The 27,345-nt window shown below is 34.1% G+C and overlaps 1 protein-coding gene across 2 annotated transcripts in view; it reads right to left on the bottom strand.

Annotated features, from left to right (window-relative positions):
- Positions 1-27,345, bottom strand: part of LOC114316525 (uncharacterized) — a 57,735-nt gene that overhangs the window by 22,183 nt on the left and 8,207 nt on the right. The window contains exons 2-4 of one of the 2 annotated variants that reach the window (XM_082878933.1): positions 26,315-26,503; positions 13,702-13,824; positions 9,352-9,372 (exon numbers count right to left, since the gene is read on the bottom strand). In XM_082878933.1, coding sequence (XP_082735059.1) covers positions 9,352-9,372; positions 13,702-13,824; positions 26,315-26,503 — 333 coding nt within the window. The remainder of the gene's footprint in view (positions 1-9,351; positions 9,373-13,701; positions 13,825-26,314; positions 26,504-27,345) is intronic. The other variant, XM_082878934.1, reaches the window with a different exon arrangement.

The raw sequence follows: 27,345 nt of genomic DNA, 5'->3' as shown, positions 1-27,345 counted from the left end.
ATAGGTTAGAAACTATGTCATGGACTGAGTAATCAACCTTGAAAGACCACTTCACCCACAGAGCAATCTGTAGTTTCATCCAGTCACATAATCCTGCAAAATCTGGAGTTTCTCCCTTAAATAAACACTCGTTTCTTGTCTTCTAAATTGACCACAACACTAATGCTAGGACTGCCTGCCATGCTCTATCTGTCCAAGACTTTGCTATACCCCCTGACCACCAATGGAGTAGGCCCTCAACTGTACTAGGGATGACCAGATTCTGATCCCACCAGCTAGCCATGGCTGCCCAGCACTTCCAAACCTGAGGACAAAATAGTAACACATGCTCCATTGACTCCTCCCCAGATTGACAGAATACACACTGGATCTGAGCATTGGGAGGTAGAACCCCTATCCTTTGGAGGAAGGAAGATGTCTTAATTCGACCTCTCCAAGCAAGCCAGCAGATAAACTGCATCTTTGGAGGAGCCAAACTTGCCCAGACCCCAGCTGGCACCTTCAAACCAGGGCCTTTATTTACCACCCACAAACTCCACAGAGATGAAACAGAGAACCTCCCAGACTTTGAGATGAGCCAAGAACAAGAGTCTTCCACTTCCTCTCTGAGCACAGGGGATGATTCCAATGCTGTATATAATCTCTGCAGCTCCTCTTCCTCCCATGCCAGCAGCCTTCTTCTAAATTGAAGCTGCTACATCCCAAGGCTCTTCTTGGCACTAATTTGCTGCAAGGATTCCTCCTTCTCAGTGGATAGACTATATAATCTGGGGAACTCCTCTTTCAGACCTCTCTCATTCATCCAAGTGTCTAACCAAAACTGGATCCTCCTCCCATTACCCACTACTAGCCTAAAATTCTGATTATAAAACCCACCCAAAGACTGATTAAGTGAGAAAAGCTGCACTATATCCTTCCATATGGTAGATGCCCCATCTATGTTGTGCAAAGAGGTAACCAACCCCCACTGACACGACCATACCTTGAGCAAACAACTGATTTCCACAAAGCTTTATCCTCTGCACCGAATCTCCACCACCATTTTAACAACATACAATCATTCACCTCACCCAAATCTTTCACACCCAAACCCCCTTGATTTTTATTCTTAGTAACCTCCCCCCAATTAACCAAGTGAACACTCCTCACATCTTTAGATCCACCCCACAAGAACTTGGCTTGGATTTTCACTAGAGCCTTATCAACCCCTTTAGGCATCTTGAACAAAGATAAAAAGTACAAAGGCAGGTTAGAAAGGACTGATTTTATTAATGTCAAACGCCCAGCGAAAGACAGGAGTTTCCTCTTCTAAGAAGACAGCCTCTTACTCACCTTGTCCAGAATTGGGTTCCAAGTACTCTTTCTCCTCGGGTTGGCCCCAAGAGGCAATCCTAAGAAGTTAAAAGGTAATTTCTTCGATAGACAATTCAATCTATGGGCTAAACCCTCAATTTTATCAACTTGGAAGCCCACCCCACAAACAACGCTCTTGTGGTAATTTATTTTTAAACCCGACATCACTGCAAAACACCTCAACACCCTTTTGATATTAATCACCTCCTCCTGACCTCCTTCACAAAACACTATGGTGTCATCTGTGAATTGGAGATGAGAGATGCGCAAATCATTACTACCAACCGAGGCTCCTCTGAACAAACCCTTCTCCACTGCCCTTGCTAATAATAGGTTAAGAGCTTCCGCTGCGATTATGAACAGAAAAGGAGAGAGGGGGTCACCCTGCCTTAGCTCCTTCTGTGGCTGGAATTCCTCTGTCGGTGAGCCGTTAACCAACACGGAAACCCTGGCTGAAGAAATGCAATTTCTCATCCAAGCTAACCACTTCTCACCAAAACCCAAGTTTTTCATCATCGACCACAGAAATTCCCAGTTAAGTGAGTCATAAGCTTTTTCAAAATCCAATTTCAGAATTATACCTCTCTTTCTAGATTTCTTCCATGCATCTACAACTTCATTTGCTATGAGCACACCATCCTCGCCTCGTTGAATATATTTTTTGGGAAAAAACCGCTCAAATCGAGTCGGAAGATCGGGTCCCCGTCGGGCCGAGTTTAAATTGTTTTCCCTAATTATTATATCCATTTGCATAAGAGACATAACATTTATTTAACTTATTATTATCTTTTATTCATTATTTTATTGTTTATTTATGTGGGACGGATCTTGGAAATCCGAGGTGTGACAAGAGTTATGGCTTTGATTCGTTTCTGGCGAAGACAGTAAAACCGGCTCCAACAGTGATGCATGGCTATCGGAGGCTTCAAAGGCGCTAGAGATGAGCTAAGATTCTTGCGATGTGTTGATTCACTCAAACATTGTTGTTTGGAAAGAAATATGATCTAAAAAAACAGATCAGATCTGAAAACAACACTCAAATAATTTTTTTTCCCTTATAGATTCCAACAGGAAAAGAGAGTTGTGGATTAGATTCCTTAGAGTTGTTCATTGTAAAGCCTTCGTAATTTATCTTCTTTTTTTTTATTATCAAACCTTATATCATTGTGGATTAGAGATATTTTAGTTTTTTTTTTTTTTTCCTCCTTGTTCTTGTTGTTGTTGAACAGATAATGATGATAATGATATAGAGATAAAGATTTGTTTGGTGTGTTGTTGTTGCTACAGTGAATAATTTCAACAGATAGAAAAGAAGAAAAACAAGTTTAAAATTTTTTGAACAGATAGATTATACTTTTGTATTTTTTAAACAGATAGAGAAAGAAATCCACTGATTTTAAACATATAGAGAGAGAGAAATCCATTTTAAACAAATAAGGAAATCTACATATTTTAAACACACACACACACACACACACATACACACACACACATATATATATATATAGAGAGAGGGAGAAAAAAAGAGAGCGAGAGAGAGAGAGAGTGAGTGAGAGAGAGAAACCCATAGATTTTGAACAGATAGAAAAAAAAAATGCAATTGATAGATATAAATTTGAGCAGATAGTCAAAAAAATTTAAATAGATAGACATAAATTTGAACAGATAGTTATTGAAAAAGGTCAACAGATAAATAAAGGGATAAAATTAAAAAAAAAATGTCCTCCAAGATTAAAAAAATAACTTCTCACCAAATTATTTCATAATGGATGGATTTCTTATCAACAAAAAATATCTATTATACCTATTGTCTTACACCCTCTTTGCCTTAAATTTTTCAACAATTTACTCTATAAAAAAAAATTATTAATGCTTGGACTATTTTATCTTTGGTAGAGTTAAAAAAAAAGAAAGAGTAAGGATAAATATAAAACTAATAACTTATTTTATTGATATCAATTTAAAAAGGTGTCATTGTATTTTTAAATTAAGGGTAATATTACATCTATTTAAAATCATACTAACAATCTTACTAAAGATAAACATGTCCAAACAACATTGCGTATTTAAATATATATATATATATATATAACTAATCACATTTGACCTTTTATATTTTTAAGTATAATTATTAGTACGTATATAATTATTCTAAAACAAAAGTATAATAATTGTATTATACATGTGATTTACTTGACGGGTACTTGACCGCTAATTTTGTTTTTATCTATTTTTAGAATTTTTTTCTTCAACATATATTTTTAATGCCATTATTACAAATTTATATTTTTTATGTAAACAAAATAAATAAATTACTAAATAATTGGGATAGACTATTCAAATTACACTAAGAGTAGAGTATAAAAATTTGTCCATTTAAGTTTGGAAATTTTAATTTGTTTTGTATCATAACTCTTTGAGTAAGAATGAGCATCGATAGGTTTGAGTGGTTAGAGTTGGATCAGATACTACAAGTGGCTTCCGATATATAATAATAAAAATTAAAAAAAAAAGAAAAAAAAACCAACAACAACAACCATAAAGATAATATTTCTGGGCCCTAGACCAAACATTAAAGAATTATCTTGGCCTATGCCTAATCTCACCCGTTGATTTATTTATTTATTTTTTTTAAATTAGAAAATAAATATTGTTATATTAAAAATAAGATATATGTACATATTTATTACAAAATTTAATCTTGGGTAAGAAATAATAAATTTTTATTTTAAACAATTACATCAATTTATGATATATTTATGTATGAGAAAACTATTAGTTGGGCTTACGAACCAAGTTCTAGCCTAGACTTTTCCCCAAAAAAATAAATAAATAAATAAAAAATAAAAAATAATAATAATTGATTGGTTTGGAAAAAATCAATTTAAACTTTACCTTTAAATTATATTATAATTTCTCAAGTTGATATGAATATAAATATATATATATATATATATATTTGAAAGATGGGAACATGATCTAACTTGAGGGTGTTAAAACAGTGTTAGATGCTAAAAAAAGTTGATATTTCTAGCTCAGCTTCAAACCATAAGCCTCTTGACCTACTTTTCTATTTAGTTTTAAAATGGTAAAGTATATTTTTTTAATATATTTTATAATAAAAAATATATATTTCATATCTATAGAAGATATAGATATAGATATGGAACGTGTTTATCTACTTTTATTTGAATTCTTCAGCTAAATATTTTCGTATGGTGTATGATTAATAAGCATTGTGCTTGTTTCTTTAGATGTGAATAAATTAAATTAGTTTTAGTATATGATTTAGATTAGTTTTATTTCAAGTCTAGGGAACTTTTGTTAGGCGTGGAGTCAGTTAGTAGGGTGGGGGATTGAAGGGTGTGGGAGATTCAAAATATTTGGTTGTATTGCAGTTAAGATTTATGGTTTGATCGGCAAAAGAAAGAAACTTTATTGATGCAGTTAAGATCTACTTAATTAGTTTTGTGTTTTGTTTTTTTGCATCTTTATAATTAAAAAATTCATGAGGTTGAGGAATTGGTTGTGTGGATGACTAGTTTTGTGTTTTGTTTTTTTTTCTCTTTATAATTAAAAAATTCAACTCCGCCGGGATTGTTAACAACTCCGCCGGTCCCAAGCCCGGGTTAAGGAGGAGGGTTGTGTGTTAGGTAGTCGACAGCCAACACGTAAAAAAGCCGCTCGGATCCCTTATGAAAATGAATCCTACTTTGAATCGTTTAAATGCTAGGTCGTTCCCCTCAAGTGACGCGTTGCGCCTGCCTCTGGATGTTTCGAAAAGTGAGCAAGGGGCGCCGCATTGATGCCTGGATGCGGTGAAAAATGGGCAAAGGTTTCCACGTTTTTTCTGGACAAGCGCGGGTAAAGAAGCTAGTTCAAGACTATAGGCTTAGGATAGCCACTTGGAACATAGGAACCTTAACTGGTAAGACGATGGAATTGGTAGATGTTATGATTAGGAGGAGAGTTAGTATAGCTTGCATACAAGAAACTAAGTGGATGGGAGAGAAAGCTAAGGAAATTGAGGATACTAGTTTTAAACTTTATTATAGTGGTAAGGATAGACGCAGGAATGGGGTTAGAATCATAATTGCCAAGGGTCTTGTGGAAAGTGTGGTGGCGGTCACTAGGAAAGGAGATATGATTATGCTAATTAAACTAGTTATTGGAGGGAATATAGTGAATATTATTAGCGCTTACGCCCCTCAAGTAGGGTTAGATGATCAGACTAAGAGGGATTTTTGGGAGCAAATGGATGAGATCTTACAGGAGATACCCGTAGGAGAGAACCTGGTTATAGGTGGAGATTTTAATGGCCATGTGGGCATAGATAAAGTAGGTTATGAAAGGGTGCATGGTGGATACGGTTTTGGTGACAGAAATGAGGCTGGAGAGAGAATCTTAGATTTTGCGTTGGCTTCTGACCTGGTAGTGGCTAATACTATGTATAAGAAAAGGGATGAGCATTTGATAACCTTTAAGAGTGGATTAGTTAAGAGCCAAATAGACTATTTCTTAGTAAGAAAAGTGGACTGCCTAAAATGCAATGATTGTAAGGTGATTCCTGGTGAGAGTCTGGTCTCTCAACATAGGATTTCGGTACTAGATTTATGTTTTAGAGGGCAATACCAAGTTAGGAAGGATGGTGGGCGTCGTAGGACAAGATGGTGGGACTTAAAAGGGGATAAACTAGAAATATTTAAGAATCGAATGGATAAGGAAGGTACTTGGGACTTAGAAGGTGATGCTAACACTATGTGGAATTCGATGGCCAATTGTATAAGGAGAATCTCAAGGGAAGTGCTTGGAGAGTCGAAAGGAACGGGACCTAGCTCTAGGGAAACTTGGTGGTGGAGGGAAGAGGTCCAAGCGGTAGTTAAGGCAAAAAAAGAGTGCTTTAAAAAGTGGCAGAAGGATAGAACTGAGGAAAACCTTAAGAGCTATAGATTGGCTAATAAGGAGGTTAAGAAAGTAGTGAGAGAGACTAAGTTGAAAGTTTATGATGACCTATACACTAGACTAAATAGTAAGGAGGGAGAGAAGAGGGTATACAAACTTGTTAAGATACGGGAGAGGAAAACAAGAGATTTTAATCAAGTAAAGTGCATCAAGAGTGAGGATTCTAAGGTATTGGTGAAGGATGATGAGATTAAGGAAAGATGGAAGAATTATTTTGAGAAATTGTTAAATGAGGAACATGGAAGTACGACAATAGGGGAAGAAATAATCAGTAATACGATAAACCAAGACTATAGGTTCTATCGCAGGATTAGGAACTTTGAAGTAGAGATTGCACTTAAGAAGATGAAATCAAATAAGACTTTAGGACCTGATGATATCCCTATTGAAGCTTGGAAGTGTTTGGGTAAAAAGGGAGTTGCTTGGTTAACTAGGTTGTTTAGCAAAATTTTGTTGACTAGGAACATGCCAGATGAGTGGAGGAAGAGTATGTTAGTGCCAATCTATAAGAATAAAGGTGATGTCCAGAATTGTAACAACTATAGAGGAATTAAGCTAATGTGTCATATAATGAAAGTGTGGGAGAGAGTGATGGAACGTCGATCGCGAGACATAACAGAGGTGTCAGAGAATCAATTTGGGTTTATGCCTGGTAGGTCAACAATGGAAGCGATCTATCTTTTGAGGAGAGTTATAGAAAAGTATAAAGAAAAGAAAACAGACATTCATATGGTGTTTATCGACCTTGAGAAAGCATATGACAGAGTGCCCCGAGATATAATATGGTGAGCGTTAGAGAAGAAAGGGGTGACAAAAGGCTACATTGACGTGATTAGGGACATGTATGAAGGGGTGGTGACCACTATTAGATCGCCAGCTGGAGAAACAAATGAATTTCCTATCACTGTAGGGTTACACCAAGGATCTACCTTAAGTCCTTATCTTTTTGCTTTAGTTATGGACGAGTTGACGATAAATATTCAGGATGATGTGCCATGGTGTATGCTTTTTGTAGACGATATTGTGTTAGTGGATGAGACTAGAGAAGGAGTTAACACAAAGTTGGAGATTTGGAGAAAAGCTCTTGAATCTAAAGGATTTCGGATAAGCAGAACTAAGACAGAGTACATGGAGTGTAAATTTAGTAACAGTAACAATGAAAGCAGAGGAGAAGTGAAGATTGAGAACCAAGAACTGCCTAAGAGTGAACATTTTCGTTATTTAGGGTCGATTATCACAACAATGGGAGAGATTGATGCAGATGTGGCCCATAGGATTAAGGCAGGATGGTGTAAGTGGAGAAGTGCGTCTGGGGTATTGTGCGATAAACGAATACCCACTAGACTAAAAGGTAAGTTCTATAGAACGGCTATTAGACCAGCTATGTTGTATGGGATGGAGTGTTGGGCAACCAAGAAACAATATGTAGATAAGATGAGTGTGGCTGAGATGAGGATGCTAAGGTGGATGTGTGGTAAGACTAGACAAGACAGGATTAGGAATGAGTGTATTCGGGAATGGGTAGGAGTAGCACCGATAGAAGATAAGTTGAGAGAGAATCGTTTGAGATGGTTTGGTCATATTCAACGGAGACCAACAGAGGCAGTAGTGAAGAGATGCGATGCTGTAACGATAGATGGAAGTGTTAGGGGACGGGTAGGCCTAGATTAACGTTGACTAGCGTTATAAATAGAGATATGAATCTACTTAATTTGACTAATGAAATGGCCTTTGATAGGGCCGTGTGGAGAAGAAAGATTCATGTAGCCGATCCCATTTGATGGGACTTAAGGCTTGGTTTGGTTTGGTTTGGTTTATAATTAAAAAATTCATGAGGTTGAGGAATTGGTTGTGTGGATGACTAGTTTTGTGTTTTGTTTTTTCTCTTTATAATTAAAAAATTCACGAGGTTGAGGAATTGGTTGTGTGGATGATTAGTATTGTGTTTTGTTTTTTTCACTTTATAGTTAAAAAATTTGTGAGGCAGGGGAATTGGTTGTGTGGATGTGAACAATAGTAGTATGTGTATTTGTATTTTTCGAATCTCTCTATGTGCATTTCATTTCCTTATACCCTTAATTTTATATTTTTAATAAAATTTTCACTTTGCCAATAAAATATATATATATATATTAATTATATATAATATCAAATTAGTTTAAAAGATTTTGAGGATTCTCACATCTATAATACGCGTGCATAATACATTTCAAAGTATGATTAATCATATTTAAATTAGTTTTATATATCATTAGAATTATATTTGGACTTTCATTTAAAAATAAATAAATTTCAAATTAAATGTATTTTAGATATAATAATGGGGTTTTTAGTTTAAGGTTCTTGATATTAAGATTTTATATAAAAAGAAAATGACATGTCACATTTTCATAATAATTGAGATCCTTTAACATTTTCACAGAGAGATTTTTGACAGAGAAATTTCGATGCAAAAAAAAAAAAAAAATTTAGCACAAAAAATTTTTATAGAGAAATTTTAGCTCTTCACAGAGAAAATTCAAAGTAAGTGAGAAATTTCTCTAATATGATCGCAAAGAAATTCAAAGAAATTATCATACAAAAATTTCAAAAATGAAGAATAAAAGAATAATAATGATAATGATAATGATAATAGCAAACTGACAGAGAAATTTCTTTTTGACACAGACTCCCAACGTTGGCAGTCTCGCTACTTCCGCTGACTGAAGAGGCAATTCTCTCTCTCTTTGGATGTATTGATGTATATGTATAATGTGTGGGTGTGTATGTAATCAATTTGAGGGACCTTAACTAATAAAAGAAAAATATATTGAACATTTCCTACTATCAAAAGTTTGAAAGGGATGTTTCATTAATTTTTTCATAATTAAATGGTGTATCTAAAATTTATTTTTTGACTTTGTTATCTAGAGATTTTTAAAATTTAAAATTAATGATATGGTTAGATAAAATAATAATTTTATACTATTTGAATTTCTTATTTTTTCTTAAAATTAAAAAATTATAGCTCATAGTTGAAAAATAAGGGTAACTAACCTCTGACGAACCTTCTGTATCCTGTAAGAAAAATCATTGCAGAATAATTAGTCATAATAACGAGAACAAAAATGTTAAAATAGATAAACATAGTGGTGTGGGAAAGTTACTCGAAGAAAAATGTTAGAGATTCATAATTTATATAGATAGTTGAACTTTACATGATTAAGTTTGTGTTAAAATTAAAAATTGACATGTAATATGCCATGTTATTGTTGGTAAATTAAAAAAAAAATAATTTAAAAGGAATTTTGTGTTGATCGTGTACCTAACCAACAACAGGTAGAGATCTAAGAAAAACTGATGGAACATGAGCCGACCAGTCAAAACTGATTAAAATTTCAATTTTTGGTTTGTTTTTCATAACATATGGTCTTGTCTCGGTTTTAAAATTTTATACCAATGCAAATTGAACTAGCCGAATATTACATCTAAATACTGTAATAATAGAATTTCTTCAACATTATATGATAAGTAACAAATATAATACACTTTTATAATAAAAACTATGGAGAAACATTTATACAGGAACTTTCATGCATTTTCTTCATTTATTTTTAATGTAAAATTTTATAATCTTCTATCAAATCCTTTAAAACTTTATGCAAATTTCTCTTTTACATCAAACTGACAAAATCGATAAAACTGAACTATAGCATACAGTATGTGTTGGCTTCTCAACCATGAAAGCCATAAGGATCGTTTCGATGCTAAATATGCCCTCAACACCGATCAAACCGAACTGTTTACACCCCTAATAACAGAGACTAAATAAATTCATGACCCTAATAATAAAGAGCTGATAGACAAATTACAATATATCATGGGTTAGACACATAGACACATGGTCTTCTTGACTTACTAGATAATTTATGCTTTTTTTAAGGGTTCAATCTTTTTTCAATACATATATATAATTTATTTATTTTATTGTCTTTTAAATATGGTGAATCTCATACATAAATATAACATTTATTTCATCAATACACATAAAAGTTGAAATCAAACCATAAAATATATAATTTGTTTAGTTTGGAGTTTTCTAAAACATTGTTTTTAATATGTATTTTTTTAATAATTTTTTTAAATGTTTTAATCAATACTTTTTACTTTTTTGATAAAATACTTTGGGCATTCCATACATAAATCTAAATTTAGATTACAAAATGATTAAAATACCCATTCCTATGCATATCAACGTGTGGAATTTATGAGTATATTTGGTTTGTGCATTGAGATAAATTTTCAAAACAAAAAAAAATTGGAAAGAAAGTTTAGAATTTTTTTTAGTTTGTTTGGTTGTATATGTTGAAAATAGTTTTAGAGCTTGGAAATTTGATATTATTTAATATTTTGTTATAGTTGAGTAGATGTGTGCGAGATAAAAAATAATTAAGAATGAAAGAGGAAAGAAAAAAAGATGATTGATTGATATATAGGAGAAAGAGTGATTTTAGAAAAAAAAATTCAAAAAATTTAAACCAAACAAAATTTGAATTTTTTTTCTTAAAAATCATATCTTAACATATAAACCAAACAAGCCCTATATCTCTAAACCATTTCTTCAAACTCTCTCTCTCTCTCTCTCTCTCTCCTCTATCAAATCTGAGATCAAATTTACGTCCACCGCCTCATTTTCCCACTCACCGGCGATGTCGCCGCCACCTTCTGCCTACGGATCTGAGATCAAATCTGTGATTCTCTCTCTCTCTCTTTCTCTCTCTCTCGCTCTCTCTCTTCTCCTCATTTTCTCTCCTGCGAAGTCTCCGCCACAGACAGACTCCAAGGCCAAATCCCCGCCGTCGCGTTAGCCCAAGAAAACCTCCCTAGCCACTACCGCGACGGCGACACCACCATCACCAGGTCGGCCTGCAAAAAACACTTAGCCACCACTGAAAGGAAGCAAATTTAAGCCATCTTTAAAGTGTGGCTACAAGACCTTAGGCTAAACTTAAGGTCTGAGTAGGATTGGTAACAAGTGTTATAGATTCAAGGGTTAATTAGTCGTGCATCTTGATATAAGGAGTTGTATTTAAGGGTGTTTTGAGATGTTTTAAATAAGTGTACTTTTTGACTTTTTATGAAATATGGGTTGGGTTTGAAGTGATGTGGTAGAGAGGTGATGTGACTTAAATAGGATAGTGACTTTTTGACTTTTTGGCTTTTTTAGTATATGCCAAACAAACTCTTAGTCCCGAAATTTTTGTGTAGACCCAAAAGTCACATTCCATCTCATCTTTCTCTTTCTAATATACACTCACCGGCAACTAGTGACCACCGTTAATTGGGGTTCGGCAACCAGCGATCACTAACTCCTTGCTTTGCCTTCATTAACGGCGATGGAGATGAGTTTCCAGCGATGTTCTTGACATAGATCTATTCAGATCTGGCCAAGATCACATGACAAGACTCACCAAAATATTCAGATTTAGAGCAGATCTGAGTAGATCTATATTAGATCGGATCAGATCTCAACCAAAAATGGTTGCCAAAATAGAATCATCTTTCTATGCCTGTCTCTCTCATTCGATCACTCAATTTTTTTTCTTCTTTTTTTTTTGCTATACACTTTTCTTTTCCTGTTTTAATAGAGAAAATTTTTAAGTTCTGAACAAATATTTTTCGAGTTTTAATTACAGGTAGTGAAAATTGTAAAATTTTACAGTTTTAAAGACATGTTTATACTTTTCTCTATGACTCTAGCCCTCTTTTTTTTTTTTTGACAAATTGAAAATGTACAAACCCCTAGAAACTACTGATCTGAAATATCTCGACCATTGTCGCGACGTGAAATTGTGTTTTGATAAATTGCAAACAAACAAACTGATAATCTTTTTATTTTGAAACTGCAAACTGATAATTTTTTCAATTTTGAAATTAGAAATTTATGTAGTTTGATGAGTAATAAATTCAAACTATAAATTTTTACAATTTTGTGAATGAAAATTATGTTCTATGTATGATAAATAGTTATATATATATATATATTATTTTCTTTTGTGTTTTGTGGTGTTAGAAAGGATTTGGTTAAATTTTGTGCTCTAATTTCTTTTTTTCTTTTCTTTTTCTTTTTTTTTTTGGGGGGGGGGGCAATATTTTGAACATTCTAGTGAATTACCGACGATGTTCTTTATGTCTAGCGATGTTCTAAACATTTTAGTGACTTCCGGGGATGTTCAGAACATTCCGACAAATTTTTGGCGATACCCCGGCAACTTTCCGCCAATATTGAACATTCTGGTGAGTTTCTACTGACTATCAGATGGAAGTCTGGCAATGGTCACCTAGTGGTGGAATATGGTAGCCTATGAAGTATGGGTACTTCAACAAACATGTTGTACCCCTACATGGTGTATGATACTTTGTATGAGACTAAAGGAGTTAATACTAAGTTGGAGATTTGGAGAAAAATACTTAAATCTAAAGGTTTAGGATAAGCAAAATTAAGACAAAGTATATAGAGTGTAATTTTAGTAACAGTCACTATGAAAACTGAGGAAAAGTGAAGATTGAGAATCAAAAACTGTTTAATAGTCAACATTTTTGTTATTTATGATCAATTATCACAACGACAAGGGAGATTGGAGTAGATGTGGTCTATAGAATTAAGGTAAGGTGGCTTAAGTGGAAGAGTGCGTCTAGAGTACTGTGTGAAAAACGAGTATCCATTGGATTAAAATGGAAGTTCTATAGAACGACAATTAGACTAACGATATTATATGGAACAGAATGTTGGGTAACTAAGAAACAACATGTAGATAAGATGAGTATTGTTGAGATGAGGATGCTAAGGAGGATGTGTGGTAGGACTAAAAAAGACATAGTTAGGAATGAGTATATTCAAGAATGGATAGGAGTAGTATCGAAAAAATAGGTTGACAGAGAATAGATTGAGATGGTTTGATCATATACAACGGAGACCATCAGAGGCAGTAGTGAAGATATGTGAGACAGTGACGGTAGATGGTCCTGTTAGGGGAAGGGATAGACCCAAATTGATATGGACTAGTACAGTAAATAGAAATATGAATCTTCTTAATTTGACTAACGAAATAATCTTGGATAGAGTTGAGTGGAGAAGAAGGATTTATGCAACTGACCCCATTTGATGAGATTTAAGGCTTGTTTGGTTTGGTTGGTTTCGTTTGGTTTGGTTTAATTTAAAATATGTAAGACTAATTGATGCAAATATTTTATTTTAGAACTAGATAAATTTTGAACTGTTCAAATAAGACCTCCGGATCAGTACTCCTAGATTCTAACAATACCCTTCAATCTGAAACACATGACTTTGGATTTAATTGAACCTTTCCTCAAAACAAAATAAAATGAAAAAGAGTGTACACACACCTGCGACTAAGTTGGATACCCAACACCAGCGTGCTGATATTGATTTGGAGATACAAGGCCCCATATCACTTGGATTCTCCACATCGCGGTCAGCTCTCGTCATCAAAGTCTTGCCTGGCATTACTGCCCAATATCACAACAAACAAGTTATCCATATTTGTTATTTTCTAGTAATGTAAAATCAAAAGTTGTTACTATTTAGAAACTAGACATCATATTAATTTGAAACTCAGTGAAACTAATCCTCTCATGTATAATTTCCTTTTTGTTAGCAAAAGCTGAAGACAAAAGTGTTTGTTGCTCCTGTAAGGCTGTGTATTTAGGTAAGAATTTATAAATGAAAACAAAAATGTGAGTCAAATATAATTACATTATATATATATATATATATATATTTAAATTCTTTCAAATTTATGATTTAAACATAGTCTAAAAGTTCACAATCTACTAAACATAGATATGGCTTTTTCTTTGCTTTTTTTATTTGGAAAATTGTATTAATAGTCTCTACGTTTTATCTCTTATGTCATTTTTGTTTTTATATTTTCAATTAACTCCAATTTGACCCTTAATTTTAGATTTAGTATCAATTTAGTCTAATTGATAATATCATTACGATTTTTGAATGAAAATTATGATTAAGTTGGTTGAGATTAACTCCCTGAATTGATGAAGTTTATAATTTTGTCTCTAAAAGGATGATACATGTATACACATTTTTCATTAAAAAAAAAATGTTAACTATTAAATCAATTAGATCAAATTGAGATAGTGAAAAAATTAAAGGGAACAAAATAACGTAAGTGTCAAAATATAAGAACTAATGATATAATTTGATTTTTTTTTTTAACACACGATAAAATATTTATAGATTACTTACCCAAAAAAAAATATTTATAGATTAATAATAATTTTAACGTGACATTTGTCATAGTGAAAGTATTTATACTATATCTATCTATATTATTATTAAGTGAATGCCTAAATTGGTTTACGAAACCTTTTTCTCCTCATGTTATGTGGCAACTTTATAAAATAAAAATTTATTATACACAGTGTAAGCAAGTTTTGAACCTAAGAAATTAGGTTACATTACGAACATACTTATCATTTAAGTAACATACATATTATGATATTAAATTCATTATTATTTATTTTTATTGTTAGTTATCTGAATTGCACACACATCGTGTCCCGCTAGTTTGAATAAAGTATAAACTTAAACAGATTCAAGTATCTCACACGATTCTAGGGTTTGCGATTTTCGGGAGGCGATTTCTGATTCTAGGGTATGCGATTTCCAGTGCCATATCTGGCGAGACTCTGACAAGCCTTATAATCTGCTATTTTCATCATCCCTTTTCGATTATTATCTTCCAAAAGGAGGGGGAGTTGCGTAATTTGGTTATCACGCTCTATCGATGTACCTCTCCCTCCATTTTTTCTCTCACCCCTATTTTTGATCTCTCTTAAACTTGTTTGAGCATGTATTTTTTCTCTCATTTCCTCCTCTAGTTTGATCCAAATCTTTTGAAACTCCTTTAGCAACGCATTAGCAATATTTTTATATTTTGATAATGTTGATCAACGATCGAAACAGATTTGTTGCAAGGGAGGTCGAGTTCTGATCTGTCCTTTATTTTAATTTTTTTGATCAGCAAAAAAGAAATTTATTGATGACAATGAAAGGTACAAATTGTACACACAAATACATCAATAAAGAGATGAGGGTGCACAAAGCATCACAATGAGCTAAATCATCCCAACTAAGTTGGCACCAAGAAGCCCATCCTATCATTTGCTAGCACCTTCAATAGGAAAACAAACAGAATACAGCAAAACAGCAAAGCAACATAGTAGCATATCAACATAGCAGTCCAAACAACACAACAGTTCAGCTAACAAATCAGACCAAACATGTTAGTTCATCCACCTCTCCCCTTTTGTCAACCACCAAGACCTCATTTGTGGAATAAAGCATTCCCATTCATGACATTTCAGTTAGTCCAAGGCCAAAAGGCATCTCTGCAGCTATCAACCTACTACAAATCCCCAGCTATCAACCTTATCAACCTACTACAGATCCTCCCAAGAACTTCCTAATTTGCCTCAAATTGAGAGTGAAATCCTATACTGAGAAATGGAAGTCCTTGAAGAATGGTTTTAACCAAAAAGCAATCTTAGACTTAATTAAATCACAAACCTCAATCTGGCTTGGAATAGATGCTCTAAACACACATTCATTTCTATACTTCCATATTGACCACATCACAACCAATGGAATGGCACTCCAAATCATCATTTCTCTCTTCTTCAACTTCTCCCCTGCCCACCATAAAAAAAAAAAAAGACGATTAGAGCCTGGTAAAGCAGCTTGAACATCCCACCACTTTAGTATTTCAACCCAAATCTTCCACACAAAGGGACATCAAATTAATACATGGTTCACTAATTCACTGCCAATGTCGCAAAACACACATAATGTGGAGGCATTCTGATTAATAACTCCCACTTTTTGTAAAAACTCATTCATCTTAACTCTCATTTTCCAGGCAAACCACCCAAATACCTACACCTTGGGAGGGATGTAATTGAGCCAAATCAACTTGGTAATTCTCATGGTTGAACCTGAATTGTCCACAACAATCTTATACAATGCAGCTACAATTAGATCCCCTGAAGGTGAGGCTGACCATATAGACCTATCAATATACTTTGGTCTCACAGCAAGATCTACCAACAGGTGATTAAGAAGCCTATCAAGATCCTACTCCTCTCATTCATACAACTCTCTTCTAAATGCAAGGGTCCATTCTCCTAATATAGCTTTCTTGTCAATCAATACTCTTAAGGACTCATTTTTTTCCAAAGACAACCTATAAAGATTACGGAATTCATCCTTCAAACATGATCCTTCTAACACTATGTATCAGACCAAAACACTATGTATCAGACCATTCTTCTAACACTATGTATCAGACCAAAACCTAATCCTCCTTCCATTCCCAACCTTCAAATGGAAGTTGTTCAAGTAAAAAGCCTTTAAATTGTTACACTGCTCAGCAATAGAAATGATCCCATTCCATACTGCAAATTGGCTGCTAGTTGGAATAAAAGATGGAATCTAGCATCCCACATCAATCTTATATTTGCTGCAAATTACTCTTTTCCACAAAGCTTCATTTTCACTACCAAACCTCCACCACCAAGCTTCACTTTCACTACCAAACCTCCACCACCATTTAATTAGCAAGCAGTTGTTAACATCATTTATTTTCTTGATGCGTAATCCTCCTTGATCCACCCTTTTAGACAAGTCCTCCCATTTGACTATATGAATTTTTCTCTCTAGTTCAGAACCACCCCACAAGAATGTAGCTTGAAGCTTCTCCAAACCTTTAGCAACCTCTTAAGTCATCTTGAACAACGACAAGTAATACACTAGTAATGATGATGTTACTACTTTTACAAGTGTTAGTCTCCCTTCAAAGGACAACATCTTTCTTTTCCAACCAGCTAATTTGCTTCTGACTTTATCCAAAACTGGTTTCAAAGTTGCTTTTTTCCTTGGGTTAGCCCCTAATGGCATCCTTCGATATCTATTCTTTCTTTATATTGTTTTGTGAGTGGGCTTTCATTTAGATTGTTGTAGTGGTAGGGGCTGTGAGTGTTGTGTGTTTCTATAATTTTATTCAGTTGTTGTTGTGGTTGTTGTTTGTGGACTTCTTGTTTTTTGGACTATAAATATGTTTAAAAGAGGCTTTTTCCTCAACTCTACACCAAATGAAAGGCAAGCTTCAAAGAATATAAAAGGCAAGGGACTTACAATGGACTCAGATTTTTGTCAGGATAACATGAAAAGTAGATTTCCATATGACATGTTTTTAGGTTTGGATCCTCTAGAAATTGCTTTAATCCAAGATACATTGTGTAATGACTTCAATTTTGATTGGGATATTGCCTTGAGGAATATCAAAGCTATAGATACATATATCATGATGGAAGATATGGGTAGGGACAATATCTTAATTGGGCAAAGCAAGGCCAGGCCTTTCCATGTAGCTCATAGTATGAATGATACGGTTGTTATTGATCCAGCTCTTACTTTCTCATCAACTTTGTTAGATGTATAGGAAATGATTCCAAAAAGGTGGCCCATCACATAGTAAGAGTCTTCTTGCAATTGGTAACAATGGTGCTTCCATATTTCCAACAACTTCGCTTGAGAAATATAGTTTATGGATTGATTATGGAATGGGTGATCCTAAACAAGGAAATGGTCTATCTCCAAATTGCAATGGTGGGATTGGAAAGGAAAAAAGGGGTGCTACTTTAATGAACCAAGAAAAGAAAAAGGTTATTATGCCCAGAAACTTCCTTCTCATTGATCTCAACCTAGGCCAATCTCTACAAAATGAAGGTAAGTTTAGATTCCTACATAGGTCTAGTTTGTCAGTTGTCGAGGTCAAGAAAAAAGAGTCATCTCAATCAGCCAAATGTCCAAGATGATCAATTGGATGGCTACAAACTAGTAGTCGTGGGTTCGGTCATCCAATCTTCCTTGATTAACCCAACACCACAATACTTAGAGAGTAGTTCATTATCAGAGTATTCCTAAGTTTCGAGTGATTGCTACAAACTAGCAATTGAGGATCTTGTCACCCACACTTCCATGATTTACCTAACACCACAACACTTGGAGAGTGATTCATTATCACGACATCTTCCCTAAGTTTCGAGTGATTGCAAGGAGCAAAAACAGATATTGGATTCAACGACAATGGTAATATCTCGTAGGGGAGGCTCTAACAGCATCCTAGCATCATGGTTCTAAATCGCGATATCGAGTAACGTAGTCCAAACCAATGAGGGTTAAGACAACTAATGATGTCTTTTATGTCTTTTATGTTTGGTTGTCTTAAACCCTCTTTTTCTTTTTTAGAGTCCGCTAACTATTAGTATGATGGAAACTTCGTTTCATGTTGCCTTATTAATGCAGTTTATCATTCCTTCAAAAAAATTAAAATCAAAATAAATAAATAAATAAAGTATAAACTTGAGGGTAATCACACTTTCAAATTATGACATTTGTGATGTTATTTACCATAAATGTCATAACTAAATCCTCCTTAATCATAACTAAAAAAAGAAGTTGTAACCAAACCACACATGAGGTATAACTAATGACATTTTGGATTATAAATAAAATAATGCCATAACTAACATGATAATGAGTCATAACTAATACCACAAGAGTCATAATCAAATTATAACCAAGTCATAATAGGGCTAACGTAGTTGGGATCATTTAGTTGTATTTTGATACTCTTTGCACTTACTCTCTTTATTGATGTTTGTCTGTTGTTTGTGTACTCTAATATTTATCAATAATTTTTTTTCTCAATAAAAAAAAAAAAACTAATACCATAATAGGGCATAGCCTAAATCCCAAAAATTGTAACTGGGGGCATATGGTACATACCTTCTTTAGGGGTGGGTACCATAGAATTCTCTTATAGTTTACAATGAGAGGAATCAAATTATATTTTACAAATTTGTGTCCAAAGTATTTTTACTACATTTTTAGTCCATCTAGTGGAGAAGAATTTAAAATGTTAAAAAAAAAAAAAAAACCAAAAACTCCAAAAAAAGATTCACACAAAAATAAAAAATAAAATAAACCTGTTTTGTCGTTTCTTTGTCTTTATTAGTGGGATTTTTTCTTAAAAAAAAATTAATGATAATTTTGATCTGTCTAATTGAGTAGAACCTAAAGAGAAAACAAGAATATATCAACTTAATTGATTTTTACAAATAAATCTACATGACACTGAGGAGATAGTATAGATACAAGACTGATACACTTAACCTAACCATAACCATCTAAGTAAACTATAGTTAATCTCTAATAAACTAACTACCTAGCCTTGGTAATGCACACGTGACTACTGGAGCTGTTGCTAGCTCTTTGAATCTACTAAAGCTGTAAATCTGCTGAATCTGCTAAATCTACTAGAGCTACTGCTATAGCTGTGTTATGCTATAGCTGCGGCTCTATCTTATCATTCCCTGCAAACTCATAGGACTGGGAAGAACTAAGAGTTTGCTTTGAAGGTACTGAAACCTAGCCACAGACAAAGGTTTGGTGAAAATGTTTGCTATTTGATCAATGGTAGGAATGTGACAAATGTGAAGCTTCTTCTCTTTCTCGAACAAAATGATAATCCACTTCAATATGCTTAGTTCGAGCATGAAACCCAGGATTGTGAGACATAGCAATAGCAGATAAGTTGTCACACCAAAGAGTGGGAACAGACACAAGAATGTGCAGCTCTGCTAACAACATGCCAAGCCAACTCAGTTCAGCTGAGGTTTGACCTAAGGCTTTATACTCGGCCCCTGAGGAAGAACTAGACACAGTTGGTTGCTTATTGGCAGACCAAGAAATTAAATTGGGACCAAGGTAAACACAATACCCAGTAGTGGACCTTCTATCAAGCACATTTCCTACCTAGTCTGAGTCAGAGTAGGCATTAAGAATAAGAGGACCACTAGAGAAATGAAGACCATGGCCTAATGTGCCTTTAAGATATCTAAGCAACCTTTTGATAGAGGCAAAATGACTATTCAAGGGTGCTTGCATGAATTGGCAGACATGATTAACAACACAGGCAAGATTTGGTTTAGTGATAGTTAAGTATTGAAGAGCACCTTCTAAACTTCTATAAAGTGATGGTTGACTAAAGGGTAAGTCAACATCAGAAGAAAGAGTAGAAGGTTTAGTAGCCATGGGAGAGGAGTAAGACTTGCAATCACTCATGCCTGTTTTAGCTAGAATCTCTGAAGTATACTTCTGTTAAGAAAGAACATATCCAACAGAGGACTTGGTGACAGAAACACCAAGAAAGTAGTTAATAAAGCCTAGTTCTTTCATAAAAAAAGGTAGCATGCATTTGTTGAATCAAAGAAACAATATAAAGAGGGTCACTGCCAGTGAGAAGGATATCATCCACATATATGAGTAAAAATGGTAATAGAAGTAGAAGTCTTTTGGACAAACAAAGATGAGTCACATTGAGTAGGAACACAATTCTAAGAGAGGAGAAAAGTTGAGAAAGTAGAAAACCAACCTCTATGGACTTGTTTTAAGCCATAAAGAGCTTTGTTTAATTTGCAAACAAGATGAGGCTGAGTAGCATGAACAAAACTGTGAGGTTGGACCATGTATACTTCTTCTTCAAGAACCCCATGGAGGAAAGCATTGGAAATGTCAAGCTGTTTGATTGGCCAGTCAAAACGAAAAACAAGGCACAAAAGAATTCTGAGAGTTGGTTGTTTAGCCACAAGACTAAAAGTCTCATGAAAGTCCACTCCCTTAGTATGGAGAAAACCCTTGGCAACTAGTCTACCTTTTCGTTGAGCTATTGTGCCATCTGAATTTTGTTTCAACCTATAAACCCATTTGCAGCCAATGGCCTATTTTCCAGGTGGTAAAGAGACTAAGGTCCAAGTACCTTGCTTTTCAGGAGCTGCATATTCATCCAGCATAGCAGTCTGCCAAACAAAAGAGGAGGAAGCCTCAGAATAGGTTTGAGGTTCAAAGGGAGTAGTGGAAGCAAAAAGAGAGACAAAAGTGGAAAAACAAGGAAGTCTTCTAGATTGAGACCTAGTAATCATGGAATGAGTAGTAGATAGAACACAAGGAAGATTGATAGAAATTGAGGAGATAGGAATTTGAGTAGAAGGATTAGTAGAAAGATGAGGAACATCAACTGAAGATGAGGAACATCAACTGGAGATGAAACTGGTTGTTAAGGAACAACAACTGAAGATGGAATTGGTGGTTGTGAAGAAACTGGTGATGAAGAGATGAGAGGAGTTGGAGGCTGTAGTGGCTGTTATGAGAGAGAAAATGGACAAGAAGAGTGAGACTAAGGTGCAGTAGGGGAAGCTAGCCAGAAAAAGTTAACCAACTGAGAAACTATAGATGAAATAGAAGAAGAAGAAGCCTTGAAAGGGAAACAAGACCCATCAAAGACTACATGTCTTGAGATGTAAACTTTACTTGATTGAGAACCAAGACATCTATACCCTTTAATAGAAGGTTGATTGCCAATAAAAACACATGGGATGAATCTTGGTTGGAGTTTATGAGTAGTATATGGCTTGAGCCAAGGATAACACTTATATCCAAAAGATCTTAAGAATTGGTAGTCAGGTTTTTGTTTGAACAGAACCTCATAAGGGGTAAGATTGTAGAGTTTGAGAGTACGATGTTTGTTAATCAAAAATACTACAGTGGCAAAAGCATCAAACCAGTAGATTAAAGGAAGGGAAGAGTATTGCATGATAGTAATTGTGGTTTCAATGAGATGCCTATGTTTTCTCTCAACCACACCATTTTGAGAGGGTGTATGAGGACAGGTCAACTAATGTTCAATCCCTTTTTGTTTAAGAAAAACTTGAAATTGAGTGCTTAAGTATTCACCCCCATTGTCACTCCTTAAAATTTGAAGGTTAGTAGAGAATTGTGTCTCAACAAAAGCTTTTAACTATAGAAATTTGGAAAAAAACATCACTCTTATAATGAAGAGGAAAGAGCCAAGTAAATTTTCTAAAATTATCAATGAACAACACATAGTATTTAAGGCCTGAAATAGATAGAGAAAAGGTGCCCCAAACATTAGTGTGAATGAGAGCTAAAGGCTTATTTATAGTAGAATTTGACAAACAAAACGGTAACCTATGGCTCTTAGACACATAACAATGTTCACACAAACTAGAGCCTTTATTAGACAGCAATGAAGATGTAGTTCCTAAGTGATGATGAGAAATGATGTGATGAAAATTTTTAATTGAAGGATGTCCAAGGCAAAAATGCCAATTTTGAGGAGCTGGAGTAGTGGAGTAGGAGAGACAAGCTTGAGAAGAGAAGGAAGCAGAATCAGAGAATGGACTGAATGGATATAGTCCATTTGAATAGTAGCCTCTATACAAGACTCTCTGAGTATGCTTGTCTGGATAATAAAAGAATCTTCATCAAAAGTAATAGTACAATGGTTGTCCAAGGCCAATTGATGAACTGAAAGTAAATTTGAGGAAAGAGTAGGAACATGAAGTAGTTTATTAAGTTAGAATGGAAAGGAGGGAGTTGGAAGGTAAATTTGAGGAAAGAGTAGGAACATGAAGTAGTTTATTAAGTTGGAATGGAAAGGAGGGAGTTGGAAGGAGTCCTTTACCAGTATGAGCAATAAGAAGTGTGTATTTATCACCTATTGCCACCTGATCTGAGCCATGAAAAGGTTGATATAGAGAGAGATTATTCAGATCATGTGTCATGTGAGTTATACCACCAGAATCAAGAAACCAGCTGGCTTCAGATGATGGAACTGTGTTGGATGCATCATATGCCTTAAGATGACTTGTAGAGGATGAAGGACTAGAGTAATGGTTATGAGATGGAGCCTGGAAAGTTGCATCTAGTCTGTACCAGCAATCTAGAGTAGTGTGGTTTCCTTTTCCACAAATTCCACAGGTCACATTAGGACTGTTTGTGTTGTAACTATGTGTATTGTAGCCTGATGTAGCTTTGCCTCTCTGAGATTGAGTGTTTCCTCTTCTCTGACTCTGAAACTGACTATGCTAGCCTCGAAATCTACCCCCCTCTTTGCGTCTGAAAGCACCTCTGCCCCTATAGGAGCCTTTAGAACCTTCTCTATGAGAATAGCTACTCCTTTGAGCAACGTAGGCAAAAGAACCTGGAATTTCTGAAGTATGTGTATGCTTGAGAGTAGATTCCACATGGATAGATTTTGAACAAAGTAAAGCACTTAGTTGATCCATTGAGATAGGTTCGGACGTAGCTCGTATGGTGGTTTTTAAAGCATTGTATTCTTCAGGTAGTCCATTCAAGATCAAGAGGACTAAATCTTCATCATCAACAGGTGATGAAGCCAAGGCAAGCTGATCTGATATGATTGTGGATCCTTTCTTAACAATTCGATTTAGTTTATTCGTCAATTGATAAATGTGGGATCTTGAAAGAGAAGTAAATCTCTTGGCAAGAACACTCCAGACTTATTGACTTTGTTTGACAATGAATCACAATTGTGAAGATAGATGGAGAAAGAGTTGTTGTGATGCAACTCAAGAAGAATTACTAAAATGTGTATTACTAAAAGAAGAATTACTAAATGTCCTCTATCATCAGTTGTGTTAGATTCAAAATGTAGTATTTTATCATTACTCATTATTAAAATATACCAACTAGTCATTAACTACTGAACTATAGAAGATGCTTATTATAGAACCATACGCTAGCAATCTCAGCATTACTAAAATATTTTATTGTCTTTATTCATTGCTAAAATATAGTAACAATTAGTCATTTACCTATTTAACTATAAGAGATGCTTGTAGCATAATCGGTAATTCTATTTTTACATACTAATTTGTTTTAGTCCACACATTTAATGAACACATTCTCAGTACACACATAAAAAAAACATTAATTTTTTAATATACATCTCTTTATTTCAATAATACTTTTGCCTTGAATTTCAATTATTATTATTTTTTCCATTCATCCATCCTTCCGTCGTTGCCATTGCCACTACTCTTTACCTTCCATTGTCGCCGCTACCGCCACTTCTAACTTATCCTCAACAGTCAACCTCGAAAGTTGGTGGTTTGCAGAGGGGATTTATGGGAGTGTATGGTTCATAGCGGAAGGTAGTCGCAAATGAAAGAGGGAAAGATGCGACAAGAGGGGATGGCGGAGGAGAGTGGTAGCGCTAGCGATGTAGGACGGCTGTGGTATTTTAGAATTAGGGAATGGGTTAAAGAAGACAAGGGTATTGTGGTGTTTTCATTTTAGGATAAAATTGTATTAAAAAATTAATAAAGTGTGTGAATGGGAGGGATTTATGTGTAAAAATACAATTACCCATACCATGCACTACCAATCTCATCCATTGTACTAAGGGTGCAATTTGGATGGGTTCAACTCAAGCAACTCGAGCCTAACTTGAATTTTTTAAAGGTTTTGGCAAAAATTTAAAGGCCAGAATCAAATTTGGACGGGTTTAGACAATGACATCAAACATCTTACGTAATACGAAACCCGAATTATATATATATATATATATATATTTAGTTGTTGGATTATATTATAGTAATTTAGATCGTTGGATCATATTAAATATATATTATATTTTTTTGAAGTAATATTTTGAATATATATTATAGTAAAGTAATTATATTAAAGTAAAATATTTTTTGAATATATATTATATACACAAGTACCACAACACAAAATATTGGTGTGGAGTATGAATTCTGATTCCAAACCATATTTGGAGCTATGTGTTTGGATAGACCTTTCAAAATACATTTCCACATCACTTTTGAAAACTCATTTTCAGGCAGGATTTGAATTTTGAAATTTGGCCTACCTGGTCGTCTGGCCGGTTGATTGGAACAGTGCAAAAAAAATTTTTTGGAGGACAATTGACACCTTTTATTTTTTTATATATGAAATAAAAAAAAAAATTCCTGAATTTTTAAATTTTTTTTGTGAGCTTTGAATAGAATTTTAAGTTATGTGTTTGGTTATGAGTTGTAAGTTTTTTGAATCAAATTTCATATGTCATATCAATTATTTCAAACTCAATTCAAAACTATTTTTAAAATTCATAACCAAACAAATTTTCAACACTCAAATCATAATTTTAAAACTTACAAACTCAAAATACAATTATATTCTCAAATCATATTTCTAAAACTCTATCAAACGCTACCTTAATTTTTTTCTCTCATAAATTTTAAAGACCACCATAGCGGCAACTCTGTTACATTATATAAATTATTTGTTTTGACTTTGTTAATGATTTTATAAAAAAAAATGTAAATAAACTAATTTTAACAAATTCATTAATTACGTTGCACTATAAAAAATAAAAAATAAAAATGGATAAACATAAATGTATGGGCAATTTAGGAAATTTGAATTTAACTCGGATCGGATTCAGGTTACAATTCAAATTTGGTCAGATCTAGGCAGCTCTTAACGTAATTGTGGCTGAGTTTGGATAATATCTCAACCTGTCAAAATTCGTCCGAATTACAACCTTAATTTTTACCAAATCAAATATGTTATTAGCGGATAGCATAAAACATGTGGGTCGATGTGAACCACAGGACACGATATTACTAACCTCAATTCTCTCCAATTCTTTCTCCAAACGATGTACCAAACAAGGATCTTGGGTGTAAAAATTTTATTTTACGTGAATCTATCACAACTAATGTGTTTGTGGTGAGATTGACAAAAAGGTTGGTTTGGTAAGTGGGTTATTTTAGTATTTTTTATTAAAATATAAAGTAGAAAAAATTAAATAAAAAAATAACTCAAATGAATTGTTTGAGAATGACCTTTTTGACCTTTCACAGAAAAATATGTAAAAATTACGGAGATTTAGAAGTACTCTTTCACTTTTTTTTGTATGACTTTTAATTTTTTTAACCTTGATGTGAATAACTTTTTGACTATTTTAAAATTTAAAATTTAAGATTTAGTAAGTTGTCAAATGGAACTTAATAACATAACACTTACATAGAAATTGGAAAATCAACCAAAGCTGCCAGGGAACGAAGGGACAGATCCCAACATTTTTGAAGCTATACGGTGTCCCGCTTATGAAGGAAGCTCGTTTTGAGGCCAAGAGACACAACGCTGTCGCACCGGTTTGGTCGCGTGTGTTTGCGAGCTCAGGGTATGCTTCCAGTATGCGCACAGCAAAACCTAATTCCGAAAACAAAAACACAAAACAAAAACAAGAATTGTTTTGTCACTGGTCCTTCACTTCACATGAGAGATCTGAAATGGTAATAATTACTTAAAACATGCCTTGTCTTAGGATTACAATTGGGAAACATCTGATAGTGTTTTAGCCACAATAATTTTTATACTATATATTTGCTAGTGTTGGAGACTCCTTAAATTAATAAAAAGTATCATTTTGATTTTGTAAATTATAAAAGCGTACAAATAAACTTTCAATTGAGAAGTATCATTCTAACTCCCTAAATTATAAAATCGTACAAATGAATTCCTAACTTATTAGCATATTTTATTTTGACCCTTTCTGTTAGGGGGTCCAATTGGTACACTTTCATAGTTTAGGGATTCAATTGGTGCACTTTTATAGAGCCTTTTTTTTTTTTTCCCCTGTGATACTTTTATAATTTAGGGAGTTCATTTGTATGCTTTTATAGTTTAGGAGACAAAGTGATACATCTCAAAAGTTTAAGAGATCTATTTGTACGTTTTCATAATTTAAAGGGTCCAAGTAATATTTCTCAATAATTTAAAGAATCTTTCTGTAAATTACCCTTTCTAATGCAAAGGTTTTTATTTATTTTTTCTTTTTCGTTTTGAGCATGCTTTCTAATACAAAGTTGAGAGCCCATGAAAAAAATTGCAAATAGGATTTTAGGCCCAAAAGATCGAGATTGGGTTACAGATAAAAGGCTCAACAAGAGATATGGCAAAGGAAGTCCAGTTGAACATCTTCCATGATCGGGAAGAGAATACCAACAGGCCTTGATGGGGAAATAAGAACAATACTCCTGATCAAGAATTAT

This window comes from Camellia sinensis, chromosome 7 (assembly GCF_055761805.1).
Source record: "Camellia sinensis isolate YWXY chromosome 7, ASM5576180v1, whole genome shotgun sequence".
NCBI lineage: Eukaryota > Viridiplantae > Streptophyta > Magnoliopsida > Ericales > Theaceae > Camellia > Camellia sinensis.
Note: the sequence above shows the minus strand (reverse complement) of the source record. Positions and strands in the feature narration are given on the sequence as shown.